The sequence below is a fragment of the Phaenicophaeus curvirostris genome, chromosome 22 (genome assembly GCF_032191515.1).
Source record: "Phaenicophaeus curvirostris isolate KB17595 chromosome 22, BPBGC_Pcur_1.0, whole genome shotgun sequence".
In the NCBI taxonomy this organism is placed as follows: Eukaryota; Metazoa; Chordata; class Aves; order Cuculiformes; family Cuculidae; genus Phaenicophaeus; species Phaenicophaeus curvirostris.
The window spans coordinates 8,068,521-8,084,531 of record NC_091413.1 but is presented as its reverse complement, the minus strand read 5'-3'; the positions used below and the strand labels follow the sequence as shown (position 1 = coordinate 8,084,531).

At 46.4% G+C, this 16,011-nt stretch overlaps 1 protein-coding gene across 2 annotated transcripts in view; it reads right to left on the bottom strand.

Moving 5' to 3' along the window:
- PAX7 (paired box 7) overlaps positions 1-16,011 on the bottom strand; it is a 106,598-nt gene that overhangs the window by 36,354 nt on the left and 54,233 nt on the right. For both annotated transcript variants that reach the window (XM_069874456.1, XM_069874457.1), the window contains exons 6-7: positions 2,946-3,111; positions 2,151-2,350 (exon numbers count right to left, since the gene is read on the bottom strand). In XM_069874456.1, coding sequence (XP_069730557.1) covers positions 2,151-2,350; positions 2,946-3,111 — 366 coding nt within the window. The remainder of the gene's footprint in view (positions 1-2,150; positions 2,351-2,945; positions 3,112-16,011) is intronic.

Genomic DNA, 16,011 nt, shown 5'->3' with positions numbered 1-16,011 from the left:
GTGTAATAGTTTTTACCTGTAACACTGTGGAATACCTGAATTACACACAAATAAGTTATGCAGAGCATCCCATAAGAGACCTCACAAAACTTTTACCCACCCCACTACGTAAAAGAGGACAATTCTTTGAGTCCTCATTCATGCTGTTAGGAGTATTTCTTGCATCCTTCCACTAGGAACAGCAGAGGGCTTAGAAAGGCAGGAAGGGAGCAAGATAAGTAACTATAAAGCAGTCATAAAATAACCTGGGTTAGCCTTTCTGTGCATAAAAGAAATAGAAGAATTTATATGCTGATAGCTTGGCCCTCACATGATTAAAAGCGTTAGGAAAATGGGAATCTCCCCTTCTTGGGGGTGCAAAGCTTTCTTTTCTTCAGGACTGCCAGATAATGTATCCTCTCTTTCCCCTACAAAAGGCTTATTGGCTCAGGCCTCTATCTTCCCCTCGCCTGAGCCTGGGGGCAGGGTAATTTGGGATAGGGATAAGCATAGAAAAAGCGTTGGTCTGGTCGTTTCAATGAGCTTCTGATTTAGTGAGCAGGACCAGTAAGTGGATGATGAAGCTCCACAAATGGAAATTGCATGACGGACTTGTCTATGTCTGGTGCTTGTGCAGCTTATCGCATGGATCTCATCCTGAACTTATTCTATGGTGCTAAATTGCACTTGTGATAATCTGAATTAATCACAAGCCCTGCACCATCTAACCTGCGCTCTGCCTTTGAATTCCGTACTCCATGCTCATCTCTCAAGCCCTGTGCTATTAGAAATCCCTTGTCAGAAAGGTATCTCCTTATTTCTCCCACAAATTGCACTGTTTGAGCCAATATTCAGCCTCATGCCAGTCACACTTTTACATTTTCTGTCTTAGGACCATTCAAAGCAAGAACTTTTAGACTATTTCAGAGAAGCTGCAAAATTTCCCTCTTTCCATTGGCACTTGATGTTTGTTTTCACACTTGAGAGATCACAAGCTATTGGACTTTATAATCTATTTGCTTCTCTAGTGTCCCCATGTATTGGACTCCAAACAGTTGTAGCCTTTTCATTTCTGATGCCTACCTAATTTCTCCCTGTAGTTTCATATTATTTTGCACATCCTGTCTTAAAATCCACTCTGGGACAACTGCTAAAGTGCTCTTCATGTGTCTCTGTAGTTCACAAGTGACCGAGGGCAAAAGTAAAACAGGTTTGGGATCAGGATGGCAGGCACCACATGGATACAGGTCTTTGCTGTTAATTTTCAGCATACAATACGTGCCTTGACCCACTTAAAAGCAAATTTGCATTTGGGAAACTGGTTACATCAAGTAAACCAAAGAGAAAGTTAAGTGTTCTGTCTAATCCAGGGCAGCAGTAGAGACTGGGCTGTATACATAGTGGCAGACGCCCTGTCTTCTCCACTTTCTTCACCACCAGCTGGGAATAGGAGCCTGCTCCCATAACACACACGTAGCACAAGTCCTGCTCTTTCTAGGTGTGATGATGATGGAGGCTTTCACTTCTCTACGCTGCTGAGGCTCGCTTCTCTTTCACATGCTGTGCTGAAACATGCACACAACGGCAGCACTGATCAAAGCCAGCCCAGGGCCCCTGGGAAAGCAACTGGGCTGCGCTTGGAGCACAGATCCCAGAGTCAGTGCGTGGGTGCTCTGTTCGGAGCCCAGGCAGGGATTCTAAAATCAAGGTGTGTTGTATGGGGAGGCAATCTCTAAATCAGTTGCTCACGAATCACACGCTACTTCTAAAGTGAGCCGGCAAAAAATAACTAAAAAGTCAAACATGCTGTCATCAGGCTAAAATCCACACTCAAAGGGCTCACACCTGCACCGGAATGTTTTTGGAGGGCTGAGAAGATGAACACTGATGCTCTAGGTCCTGGTGTTTGCAAGTATCGCGTGCTAATCTGAATACAGGAACTAACAGGATGCAAATGCTCTGGCAGCACTGAGCTCAGGATAGAGATTCTGCTGATAAACAAATTAACTCCTTGCTTTAACTAGGTTGCCTCCAAGAAATCATGACAATAAGAATAACTCCCTTGTTAACCATAATGCATTGTGATAGCCTGAAGCTTGCCCTGCTCTCGGAGGATCTGGACCAGCCAAATACATTCAGCAGAAGAAACAGAATGGAAGCGGGTCACGTACCTGTGGAGAGAGGCCATTGCTGACAGGATTCATGTGGTTGGCAGGAGCTGCAGCGTTCATGAAGCTGTCTGAGTAGCTGGAGAAGCTGTGCCGGGCCCCGTAGGCAGAGCCGGTGTCAGCAGCGGCGGCTGCAGCGAGCCCGCCCTGGTGCATGGTGGATGGCGGCAGGGGCTGGGGTCTGTGCACGGTGCTTCCCCCGTCTGCAGAGAGAGCGTTCGGGGTAAACGGTCATGGGGTGGGTGTTACTGCTGGGACTGGGCAAAGCAGGGTTTGATGGTCTGGCTGTCCTGATCTCAGCTGTGTGGTCCCACTAGCTCTGGGCTCCACGTGAGCACAAGCACATAGTCCGACAGTACAAAATATACAACACTGGGATGAAACACCTGAATTTTCTCTTAACGTCCCCACAGACAGAAGCCATAAATACCTTCATAAAGGCCAAAGCCAAAGCCAACTGGAATTAGGAATGCTCCTCCCACTGAACCCCAGGATGGAATTTTATCCAGAATGAGGGATCGCCTACGTGATATTCACTTCATAGTGGTGTGCTCATCGTTTCAAAGCCCAGCAGAACTACAGTCATGAGACACATTGACACAGCAGAAAGGATCATGAGACAGAAGGGAAAACTGTGGAGTAACCCTTGACCTGAGGAAAAACCTGGTCTTCCCAGCTGAAGGAAACCCACCTATGTATTACAAATCTTTAGTGGGACATCAGGAATCAGAAAGGAATGAGGCGATGGGATGATGTAGGGCAAGAGGAGCGGAGCAGCGCAGGTGAATGGTTGCTCACCTTGGGAAATGGTGGTTGTTGGGTAGGTGGAGTCTGGCAGCTGATACGGAGGGAGGGTCGGCATTCCTGTAGGTGGGAAGCCCCCTGGCAGCAGGTGGTTGAAAGCTGCAAGTTGGTTCGCTCCCGCTTGTTTGCGCCATCTCGCTCTTCGGTTGCTGAACCAGACCTGATGAGGAGAGGAAAGACCATGTGAGACTCACTCTGAGCTGCTGTCCCTTCTCACCTGGGCTGCTGAAGGAAACACAGCCTGAATTACCGCCCTGGCCATAAATAGCTTTAAGTCCCTGCCTGACACAGACTTTTTGAGTATTCATCTCTGTTCCTCAGTTTCCCTTCTCCCAAATGACAACACTACTACTGCCCTGTCTCTTGAGTGAAGATCTGTACATTTAAAATCATTAAAGAGCTACCAAGAGCGTGTGATGGTTCTATCAGCAGCAGGGTGAGATGAAGAGGAATAATTTAGCTTGTGTATTCCGAGAGAGTCCGCACCAAATAGATGCATTGCTACCACCTGGCCATTCTGCCTAGTTATCTGACAACTATGTGAATTATGCTGAAGGATTAAGCACCATAATAGCAACACGGCTGCACTGTTAGGAGGGATAAATAGACAGATTAGCATCATGGTTTCTGTGTTAGACAAGCTAAAGAGACAGAACCAGACCGGAGGGAATACAGGGTTTTCTTAGCTCCTCTGTACTGCAGCAAATCACTGTTGTCTGTATGCTACGACATGCTCTCCTTGCAAGAGGCGCTGCAGCGTGCACTAGAATTGTACTGCAGCCAATTTAAACCTCTGCGCATTAAAATAAACCCAGTATTAATGCACGTGCAAAGCTGGGCTTACGTTCCCTACACTGCTGGTTTACCTGTAAGACTCAAGGGGAGATTTTCTAAATGCATCTGCCTGCCCTGATGTGTTTTATCACAGGCAATCTCCTTTCTGCATGGAGGGAAGGGCTTCTCAAGCTGTCTCTTGGGCTTGGTTTACTTCATTTAATCAGAGAGGCTCTCAGGCCCGATCCCTGTTTGGGGTTCAGAAGTATGCGGATAAACTTTCAAGCCAGATGAGAATGCAGCTGCTGGACTTTGTGAGGCCTAAAGGGCTAGAAAACATGATTAAATTTCACAGCAACAAGAAAAAATGGAGAAAAATCAAGAGTGTAAAGCATTCGGGGGTGGGGGTGGCACGGCGACTTCCAAGCTGTTCAACATGAGATGAGAAGCTGGGTTTGAAGCACTGCAGTCCAAACTGTCTCTACAGCTTGTGAACCAAACCAGAACTCTCTTCCCTAGAGATTGCAGAACCTTGCATCCAATGCTCCTTGCACTTGAGACATGATCCAGATCTCAAAGTGGGTATCTCTCTCTTTAAACTGAGCACCCCTGGAAGGGTCACTTGTTAGTTGCCTTTTCCTTGCTGGCACCTGTGTGTACGTGGAATTCACTCGGCACAAGAAGGCAACGTGTTTTCAGAGAGCTGCTTGTTCAGTGGAGCGTTGGCTCTCAGTCCGCATGCACCGCAGTGCTGCTGGCTGCAAAACCAAACATGCACTGAGCTTCACACACAACGTTCTGTAAGGTTCTCTAGATCACAGTTTATTATTGCTCTTTCTAAGTGTTACATCTCTACTACCGCGCTACGCAAACAGTTTGATTAAAACCTGCTAACAATAGCTGTGTGTGACTTCACGCTGTTACTTAAGCTGCAAGAGGGGAGATTGAGATGAGATCTTAGGGAGAAATGTTTTCCTGTGAAGGTGGGGAGGCCCTGGCCCAGGCTGCCCAGAGCAGGGGTGGCTGCCCCATCCCTGGAGGGGTTCAAGGCCAGGTTGGATGGAGCTTGGAGCCCCTGATCCAGTGGGAGGTGTCCCTGCTCATGGCAGGGGGTGGACCTGGATGGGCTTTGAGCTCCCAAACCATTTCATGATTCTATGATTTACATCCATGTGCAGGGAAAACAAAAAAAAAAAAAAAAGCCTCTCATTTTCTTTGGAAGAGCTTGTCTAAATCACCCCCCTTATGATGTATACAGTGCTGATGTCAGGACCTTGGCAACAAGCGCCTCTTTGGACAGACCTGTTCCCACTGCACCACGCTGCTGGCTCAAGCAAGTAACCTCTTAGCACCTTCCAAAAGCGTGACAGAAATAGGTCAGCTTACATCCGATCTGCATTGATCAACAAAGTCCATGCAGGTCGGAATCTCTGTGTCCATTTTTGGCACCAAAAGTTGCTATAGCAAAATCTAGGACAGAGTTAAGGAAAGAGAAATGAATGAACGTTAAGGTCTGTAGCACTTTACAACTCTTTTATGCAGTCCAAGCCATGGCACAGTTTCACAAATGAATAAATAACCTTTTGTTTGCCCTGGTCATGTGAAGAGGACGGTCCTAACCCTTTCTCATATGTGCACATATGTGTAACTCATGCATATTATGGATACGGAACTCGGATCCTCCTCTCATATCATCTAGAACTGCATAAATTTGCTTCTACTTTCACAGTTAAGGACATAAAAACTGAATATTTCCACTAGCTGAATATAAGGAGATAAATAAATCTCCCTTCTGAGAAAAAGGCCTAGTCTCAAGCTGGAAGAGCTTCCATGTGCAAAAAAATAAAGATCTCAATGCTGAAAAGAGCCTCTAAAATTCAAATACCTGAAAGGAAAACAACATAGCAGCTACAAATCCAGGAACTGAGAGGGAAAGAGAAATTGAACTCCAGGAAAGCAACAGCCACGCTGGTGATTTCTGACACTTGCCTGACATGGCAAAGGGTGGGAAAGTGCTTTTTTATAACCAAGAGCCAGATGCTGGCAAATCCACTCAGGATTAGAAGTTCAGAGGCAACATGGGGAGTGAGATGGTCTGTTGCAGGATACGTTTCTCCATCAACATCTCCACAAGTCCGTGGCTCCCCGGTGTAGGTTTGTCGGTTGGCTTGCCTAATGTGATCGAAACATGACTTTGGAGAGATTTGTGTGTCTTACGTTACACTACGTGAGGTTTTTGTTGTCTGTACACCAACACGCTCTTTTGCACACGTTTTTCAGAATTAAAATTCTCATACGTGTGTACAACTCCTCTTGTCTTGCTTCTCTGCACCCAGTTTGGGGTGTGATGTTTCTCTATTTTTTAAGGGACATAAAAAGATATTCTGGGTCCTTTTACAACCAGGTAGAGTCAACCAGAAGGGCCTTTGCAGGGACCATTCTTGAGGCGTCTTGCATACTTGGGTCTACAATGTGCACGAGAAAGAAAAGTTAATTTTCATGCCAGAGAGAGGAAGTCAGTTTTTAATCATGCTATGGGGTCCTTCCATGACTTGATGAAAGCTATCGCTTTTCGGATTTGGAGTCAGTGGTCTGAAGGTGGTGATCTCATGGTGAGGGTGGTGCGACACTGGAACAGGTTGCCTGGGGAAGTTGTGGATGCCCACTCCCTGGACATGTTCTATGACTGCTATCTTCATCAAATTTTGGTCTTTATACAACCCACGCATCAAGTCACCACCTCCAAACTGAGGATAAAACCCATGTTTTCCTACATTTTAGTTTATTTCAACAATCAGCCATCTGAGATAGAGGCGCTTTCTACCAGCCATCAGGCACCATACCCAACACAGCAAGATCTCTGTCCTGGCTGGAGCATCATAGCAAAACAAATAATAACTGATAAGAAGAGTAAATACACATGCATCGAATGAGATTCACAACTACATGCTGAAACACAGTGCTTCCTAACAGAGCCTGCCTGGAGAATCCAGCCACAAACACACTGAAACCTGCCACAAAGAAGTTGATAGGATTTATCTTCCCGTGCAGAGGAAGGGACATTTCATGGCCCAAACAGGTTGATTCTGCCCCTTATTTATAACCCACAGAAAAAAAGAAGATACATTCCAGCTAATGACGTTAGCAATTCTTTCCCTTCCCCCGTCTTAAAGGTGGCTCAGGCCTTTATGCTTATAAATCATTTTATTGGTAGTTAAAATATAGAGGCTAGAGCATCGAACTGTAATGCGAGGCGCACTTCAAAGGGAACCTGCTTTCATTTCACAACAGTTAAGGTTTTATCAGCCACTAAAGATTCCCCCTGCCAGAGGATCCTGTTACACCATGTTAAGCCTGGGGTGAAGGCTACGGCTGCTCAAACCAGACTAGTGGGAAGAAGAGGAGGAAGAGGAAGAAGTTTTGAAACCGCTGGTCTGCCTACAGAGAGGTTGTTCTAGAGGCTGCTGAGGCTGGATCACTCGAGTTTTATGCTAGGACAAATGCATCCAGCACTTGGGGAAAGGGCTGTGGGAGGAACACAGTGTCAGAAACCTGCTTTTTCTTAAAATTTCAAGTTCTTTGTGACCATTTACCTGTGCACAGCAAAGACATCCTGCACTATGCAAACTCGCTGCTTTCCAAGGGTATGGAAGTATAATACAGGCCACTGAAGACAACAGTGTGCACCTACTAAAGGCATTTGGGGCTTTTGTCCCTAGCAACTGTCTTCCCAAGAATGCATTTAGTGGACAGCAGATGAATTATAGAAGTGGCTCAGCTCTTCTGAGGAGAAGCAGATAGATCATAGAATCATGGAATGGTTTGGGTTGGAAGGGATTTCAAAGCTCGTGCCCTGTTCCACCCCCAGTCCCACCCCTGCCATGGGCAGGGACACCTTCCACTGCATCAGGGGCTCCAAGCCCCATCCAACCTGACCTTGAACACCTCCAGGGATGGGGCAGCCATGGCTTCTCTGGGTAACCTGGGCGAGGGCCTCCTCACCCTCACAGGAAAACATTTATTTCTATTATCCAGTCTGAATGCCCCCTTTTTCAGCCTAAAACTGTCCCCCCAACCACGTTGCTCAGTAAGCAAGTGTGCTCCTACAAGGATCCTGAACACCAGACGTTCACCGCAGACCATCACTCGATCCATTATATTCACCATTCCCTTCACGGATGGGAAAGGGAGGCACAGTGTGACCAAAAAAACCTCTCCAATTCATCACTGTCTGCCTTGCAGAACCAGCTGATTTCCAAAGAGCCCATCCTCCTGTCCAGACTGGGTTTGGGGCAAAGGTTAGCACTGGTTCTTATTTAACCCAATGCCTGCACCCAGCCCTGCCGAGGATGTCCCAGCCACTTGCTCCCAGCCAGCAGAAGAGCAAAGAAGGGCTGCGGAGACAGCTGCCTGCCAGGATGGGGCTGGACTGAATTATCCCCACAGCCGCTGAGAAATGGGTCAGCTCCCACAATTTGTCAGACAAGGAGAGGAAAGGAAGGTCAAAAAGAGCCTCCTGTGGGAAAGAAAGCCTGTTGTGTTCCTGCTCAGCCTAATCAGGACTTGATGTTGGAGAAAGATAGATGGGATAAATGAGCTCGTAAATGGAAACAGGGATGGAAAAGCCATCTCTCCAGCAGCATGGAAGAGATGCAACATGTGCTTGCTTTCACAGGCCTAAGAGACTGCAGAAAGCAGGTAGAATACAGTCATGTGGCCACTTGTGGCCCAAGCATACCTAAAGAATTCCACCAAAGTCAGATGATGTCTCTCCTTAGGTTGCATAGAGGCGACTGCCAGAACACATCCTCTCCAGGTTCTCCTTTGAACCAGGGCAAACCCTTGCAGTGCCTTGCCTTGTCCACTCTAGTCATAAATACTGCAAATTCTGGGCTTCCCAGGAGGCTGATGTAAAAAGCTTTTAGAGAGGAACCCCAGCAGCAATAGTGATGGGAGACTGAGGTAGTTATTGCTCCATCAAATGCCTTCAGATGGTGCTGAGACAGCCCTCCCAGATGGAAAGGGCTCAGATGTCACAGTGAGTTGGGACCCTGTCAATCCCAACAAAGGTTTAGTGATGATCATGCTTCCTCTGAGGTGCTGAGGAGTGCAAAAAACAGACATCAGAGACATACAGGCATCACTGGGGCTATGGGGAGACTTCTTAGAACAAGGAAAAAAGCCCATGAGAGCGCACCGATTTTAGGCACATGGAGGTTTCTGTGCGTGCAGGGATGCGGCTGTGTCTGACGGCACTTTGGTTCAGTGCCCAAAACACTGAGCCTTTGTTGCTTGTGGGTGATAGGGGTGAGATAAATATTAAATAAGGTTAGTGGAGCAGAACAAATGACTACACAAATGAAATCATCCAATGAGTTTAGCCTATGCTCCTCCTGGCATCCCCCAGTTCCTGAAGGTGTTAGCAGTTTAAAACAACCTATGAAGAATTTCAACAAACTCTTTGTGAAATGTGGATTTTTTTGCAAGCTGCTTTTTTTTGTTATCAAATGGTTGTGAAATATTTGATTGTGACATTGATTCTTTTACTCTTGCACCATCCTTTCTAATCTTGGAGTAGTGTCTGAGAATCAATCACGCCAAACACTTCCTCAAACAAACGGCTGTCTCTACCTTTAAATGACCCACACTTTGTAACTGCTAACAGACTTCATATTCCAGGCAGGAGAAATGGGATAGACCTGTCCACTGCCACACTGAGACATCCTAAGCTCAGGTTTGAGCTCACAGCTTCACAACTCCAAGCCCAGCCCTATCCAGGGATGCAGATTTACCCATTACTGTAACAGAGAATCATGGAATCATAAAATGATTTGGGTTGGAAGAGACCTCGAAGCCCATCCAATTCCATCCCCTTGCCATGGGCAGGGACACCTCCCACTGGTGTGGAGCTCCAAGCCCCATCCAACCTGGCCTTCAACACTTCAAAGGATGGAGAATCCACAGCTTCCCTAGGCAACCTGTTATATAACATAAGTCAATAACATTTACAAATAATTTTTAAAAATACCATTGAATGAAGCAGCAATTGGACACCGAATTATTATTTACAAATGTGTTTCCCAGCTCTACATTTTATGAACTGTGCTTCTCAGTGATTATTTCAGTCAACAGAGGAAATTCAGTTAAAATAAAGCCTCTGGTTTAGGTATCTGTTTATCTCTTCACAAACCCCATGTCTGAGGATAAACAGGACTTGTGGAAGCTGCAAGGCATTAGGGTGAGTTCGCTGCTGTCAGAAAGCAGCTGCAGAGCAGTGTATTTTATGAAGCACTTTCTCTCCAGCTGAACACTTGCTGCTTAGATGGCCAAGTCTTAATGGTGTTAGAGCTGCATTTAAACATTTCAGAACAGGCTTTGATGTTCACAACTCACGGAGGTGAACGAGGTGTTGGAAGGTAGATTTCCTGCTGCTGTTGTTTGGCTAGAAATAGGCTGGGATTTAACAACAAACCAGCAGCACAGCGATCCCCACGATCCCTTGCAAATGAAAAACTATGAGCTTTTAAAAACAGCTTCAGCGCTACGGGAAGTGGCTGAAAGATTAAAACACCCTAGCAAACCCTCCTCCTGATTATTATAAACATTTCCCATTTAGACCAAACAGAATCTATTTAATCGTTGGAGATGGAGAACAGACGAGCGCCTGCTCAGCGTAATGGGCACACACTGGGTGAGGGCTCCGCCAGAACCAAAGTTTTAGCACAGAGCAAAGCAAATGACAAATATTTTGGTCCATGCCCCTGTTGGACTGGAAATTTTGTGATAAAGGTTCTTCTCATAAAACCTCTGGGAGGCCCTGTTTGTTTTTCATACAATGGGACAGACCCTCTGCTGCTATAAATCAGTGCAACTTCACTGACTTCCATTTAGACCAGCTGAGTGTGCAGTGTTAGACACAACCGCTTCATCCAAGGAACTGGGATCTCGTTCATTGCTTTGGCCTCTGGGCCCTTTTTCTTTTGTAAGAAAACCAAATCATTACCACATTGTTTAGGGGGATCCCTTTTTCAGCTTGTAACTAAGGCTGGCGGTTCTGCTCCCGAGTCCAAAGCAGACCATGAAAAGCAGAATAGGACAAAGAAATGAAAAAAAAAGCCAGTTCCAGGTTTTGAATTTCAACCCAAAACTCCATGATTTCATCTAAAAATTGTGTTATACTGAGCTGAATGGATTCCTCCACCCACAGAAGTTCAAAGGTGCACCTTCTGTCCTATGTGTCCCCCTTTTATTTTGTACACATTCGCTGCCCCACACGTACAAACCAAGCTGCTCTTGTCAAATTATACTCCAAGCCCTGAAGTTTAGATTCATTCCTGTGGATTTCAACCAACGCTTTGCCAGAAGGACTGCAGGATTAGTCTTATCATTTCCATCTCCAGTAAAGTATAATGTACTTAATGAAATAGTGCTGACTTTTGCCAGTGAGATGCCCTCAGGCTCACAAAGCTGGGACCGTGTCCTCTACCAGTGGGACATTCCTCTTTCTAAGGGGGCTGGTTACTGTGATTCTACTATGAACACCAAAAGTGCTGATGCTTTTCTAAGCAAACCCTTCAATATGGACATCAGATGTGCTTGCAATTTTCAGAGATCATCTCCGGCTTTCCCAGAGTTCAGGTGGAAAAAGACATGCCACTGCAGTTTGGATACGTGGTAATCTACTTTACAGCCTGGTTTTGTTTATTTTTATGTCTCTGGTAGGTGGACTGGGGGCTTATTTGGAGCATATTAGCTAGGGCGAGGATGAGATGGGTTACTCTTTTCTTTAATCCAGCTGCATTTCTGTTTCTAATTCAGGCTGTAGAGATGTGAAAGAACAGCAGCGCTGCTGGGAGACATCAAGCACCAGTTCACTAAAGTAACGTTACCACACAGCAAAGTCTTTCTCATTAGCACCTTCTGCACTAAGCTCTCCACGAGAGATGAGGGGGAAGCACCTGGACACCCCTCACCATCCAACCCTCACTGGCTTCACCTTGCAGAGCTGCTTCCTTAAAGCTGGCTGGAACAGCGAGCTACCCTCACCCTGACCTCTCCCGGGAGCTGGATGCCGCTTGGCAGCGCACTGCCGGTCTCTCGACGTGCCTGGGCACACGCAGCGGCAGCCCCACTGCGGTTCTCACGGAGCGGCTGCCGCGGTGCCAGGGGCTGTTCTTGCTGTGGGTTGGCTCTCTGGATGCTCCGGTGTGCGAGAGCGCAGCTGGCCCCATGCCGTGGAAAACAAGCGTGCCAAGCCAGGCTCTGCCAACGAGAGCCCCAACTGCTGGCTCCTCTGCACGGCCTCGCAGTGCCCCGGCTGCTGCCAAAAACCCAGGGCAGCTGTTGTGTCATAACCTCATCGCAGCCCTCTTCACAAGAAATGTAAACTAGTCGGACCCTCAGGAAGAAAGAAAACATTCCCAGCTGACTTTTAAGGGAGGGGGGTTGCCTCAGAAGAGCCAGTTTGGACATATCTCAAAGAGTTTGGGAAGCAAAACACCAGGCAAACAGCATTAGGCTCCAGCAGCTTTGCATGACTCCGCTTAATGCTCAGAGCCGTGTTCATCATCCCTTTGTATCCTACCTTCTCCTTCAAATTGCACCATCCCAAGGGACAGGATGGACCTTTGTCCACAGCAGCAGTTGGTGAAAGAGTGCTGGGGTCCTCACTGGCACACAATGGGGATACTGGAGAAGTACCTAACAAATCCAGGTATTTTCTGGAAATTAGACTGGTAAAGGGTGTTTTCAGCTTCTTTGCACTGAGAACAGAAATACTTTGTGAAAAATTTCAAGCAAAATGGAATGGAATTTCTCTTCTGGTGCTCCATTTGGCATGTCTGCACTGCTGCAGCACCATCCAGCGTATGGCTGTTTGTTGACTACAGTTGAAACTGTGTCATAAAACACAGATGATGTGAGTAGTCGAGAAATTCACCGAGATTTCAGAGACAGAATTGCTCTGAGCCTTTTTATTAAATGAAACATCCATTTTCTCCCAGGCAGAAATCACAATGGTATCCATCATAAAAATGATCAATAAAGCACTGGGTTGCGACTCCTGCTGCCCAGTTTAATTTTGTTATTGAAATAACCATTTCTCAGTGCATGGAATTTCCTGGGGATTAATACCAGACATCAGCATCCCAGCCCACCCTCCCAACCCTCTGTGCTCCTTATTTATTTCCAAACAGCACCCACTGCCCAAACCGCAGGGACTAGGGTTGAGGTACTTGTTAATGGGATGTGTGCTTGCAACCCAGGTGCTTGTGGTATGACCATCGGAATCACGCCCAGGTGACGCCAAGAAGCAAAAGCTGCCATCTGTGTTTTGGGGAACAATTTTGGTAGATTCAGAATCATAGAATCATAGAACCATGTAATAGCTTGGGCTTGAAAGGACCTTAAAGCCCATCCAGTTCCATGCCTCTGCCATGGGTAGGGACACCTCCCACTGGATCAGGGGCTCCAAGCCCCATCCAACCTGGCCTTGAACCCCTCCAGGGATGGGGCAGCCACCACCTGGGCCAGGGCCTCCCAACCCTCACAGCAAAATATTTCTCCCTAAGATCTCATCTAATTTCTGGGAAAGCTTTTTGAGCCAACATTTTGGAGCCTGCTACATCCAACTCACTCTAGTACCAGTAAAAATGGACATGGCTGCTTGTGTGGGAAACTACACACTGAGATCTACTTGTGAAAAACATCTTCAGTTCACAAATTTCTGAGGAACCTGAGACTGTGGTGCTCACCTGAGAGCATTTTGGGGACACGCACTGCTTTGTTTTACCTTATATTTCTTTCTGTTGGTATCATATGAGTGAAAAATGGAAAATAAGCACTGGGATTTGTTGGTTACGTCTTAAAAATGCAACACATTTGGGCAAACAGACCCACCAACGGGATTTTTTTCAACTCAACAAAGGTACTTCGTGTCTCTTTTGACATCAGCATCACTTTGAGAAGTCATTCCTACACCTAGACAAGAATTCCCTCATGAAACGCTTTTCCTATTGAAAAACGTTGTACTGACAAAGCTAAACTGTCTGTGAAGAACGGGTTGTTCTGAAAAAAGTTCCTTCTGCAGAGATGCCAAAAATTATCAGGGAATCCCTTTCAGGTTTTTTTTCCATGTAAAAATGTAGACAGCATCAGTGAGATAATCACAAAAACTGGTGTAGAAACCCAAAATACATTCAAGATCAAAATCAAAGCTTCCATTAAATTAGCTAAGTGAACTGTTTAGCTCTTAGACTTTATTTTTAAATCCGTGAAGGCTGGCATCCAACAGCATGTTTTCTGGAAGGGGGGATCGGGAGCCTGCAGATGGGCAAGAATTTCTTCAGTACTGGACAATTAATGTGGACACATGAGTCACAGCATTGCCTTGCACAAAAACAAGCCAGTGAGAATTTCCACTGGTGGCCTCTCCAGGCATGGATTTGGCACTGTAATCCTGATCCTTCTGGAAATCCATGGCAGTCTTGTCCTTGGCTATGCTCAGTTCAGGATTAACCTTTTAATGGCTCATAACTTTGAGTGTCTTGCAGTCTAAATGCTGGAATCCTGCATTTCAACCTCACAGACACCACAGTGACCCTGCAAAAATATCACTCGCCCTTCCATGATCTTCCTAGCAGCGAAACCGGAGCTTGAACTGCTCCCCCCACCGTCCCCTCTTGTTGTTCAGCTTGGGAATTTTATTAGCTGTCAATGTGTCAAACTTCCACTTAGCTGGACAGCTGCGTGACCAGCCAGACTCTGATACCTGGTGATAAAGTAACAAAGCTGTTGGCTTTTCACATGGAAGAGACTTGGTATGTGAACAGTCAGGTATCAAAGAGAAGGAATGATGCTCAGGGAAGTCCACCTTTCACGTGGTAAAGCAAAGAGAGTCGAGGAGGAGAAAGAAGCAGAGAGATAGCAAGGCCAGCTTATTTTTGTTCTGTGCCTGAAGAGTGAGTGTCAAAATAGCATTCTAGCACAGGGATGATGTGTGTATGTTACACAGAGAAAGCCTGGTAACAACACCTGAGCTGTGATCATAGAATCATGGAATCATTGAGGCTGGAAAAGCCCACTAAGCTCATCCAGTCCAACTGTCAGCACAACTCCAATATGCCTGCTAAACCAGGTCCACATGAAGTGCCACGTCTCTGTGTATTTGAACCCCTCCAGGGATAGAGGCTCCACCACTGCCCTGGGCAGCCTCTGCCAGGGCTTCACCACTCTTTCAGTGTAGAAATTTTTCCCAATATCCAATCTAAACTTTCAGAGCCTTGGGTGGGATCCATGGATTCTCCAGCCATGGCCATGCCGCGGGGTGGATCATAGAACCATAGAATTGTTAAGTTCATGAAGCAGTGATCAGACACCAAGGAGTAGTGAAGGCTGCTCCCAAGTCTCCTTTGTGACTGTGGGTCACAATATACTTTTTCACACATTTCTCAGAGGGGTTTGCCTCCCATTTCACATGTTAACATGGCAAGCTTTGGGGGACAGGATAAACGGGCAGATGTTGGCATGGCCCTTAACATGCAGAAACCCTGATCTCAGCTGGCCCTACTGCTATTACACCCATATTTAACTCTAAGCACATCTCTTGGCCTTAAAAACTCCTGTTGTGACAGGAATAAGACTATAAGGTGGTAGAAGATTCCCTTCCGGATGGGTACACGTGTAGATGTGCATGTGTGGCTTTTTTTTCCACAAGAACTTGATTGACTAATGTTTGTAGTTCCCGAGAGCCAGCAAAAGATCTGATCTGATATCCAGAAAATTTTACAAGGGGCGGCAGGCTTAAAAGTGGTGGGAAGAAGCTGACTCTGCCAGGATGTCAGAATGAGAAAGCCATCAGGAATGTGCCTTGGAGAACAGCTGCTACTAGAGCCCTGGCAGGAACCTCCATGCAAGCTGCCTGGGAGCGAGTAGTGGGATTTGGAGATCACAGCTTGAGATGAGGGAAAGGTTCTACTTATTTATTTATTTAGGTTTCCCTTTCTCTGCTTTCACCTCCCTCCTTTCTCCCAGCCTTGTCACGGTGATGTCAGAGTGCCTTGGAAAAGAGCAAACCAGCCTCTGGTTCTTGTGCTCCCTGGCACTTCAGGGCTTTTCCCTTCCTCCCCAACATGCCCACATCACAGCTTCTCAGCACAGGTTCTCTCACCCCATGACACCCTAAACTCTGTTCTCCCCTGAAACTCCTGTTTGCCAAAGGAACATATCTTGTGTTTCCTCCTTAGCATCTTATGTCTACCTTCCACACACCACAGCACTTCAAAACAGA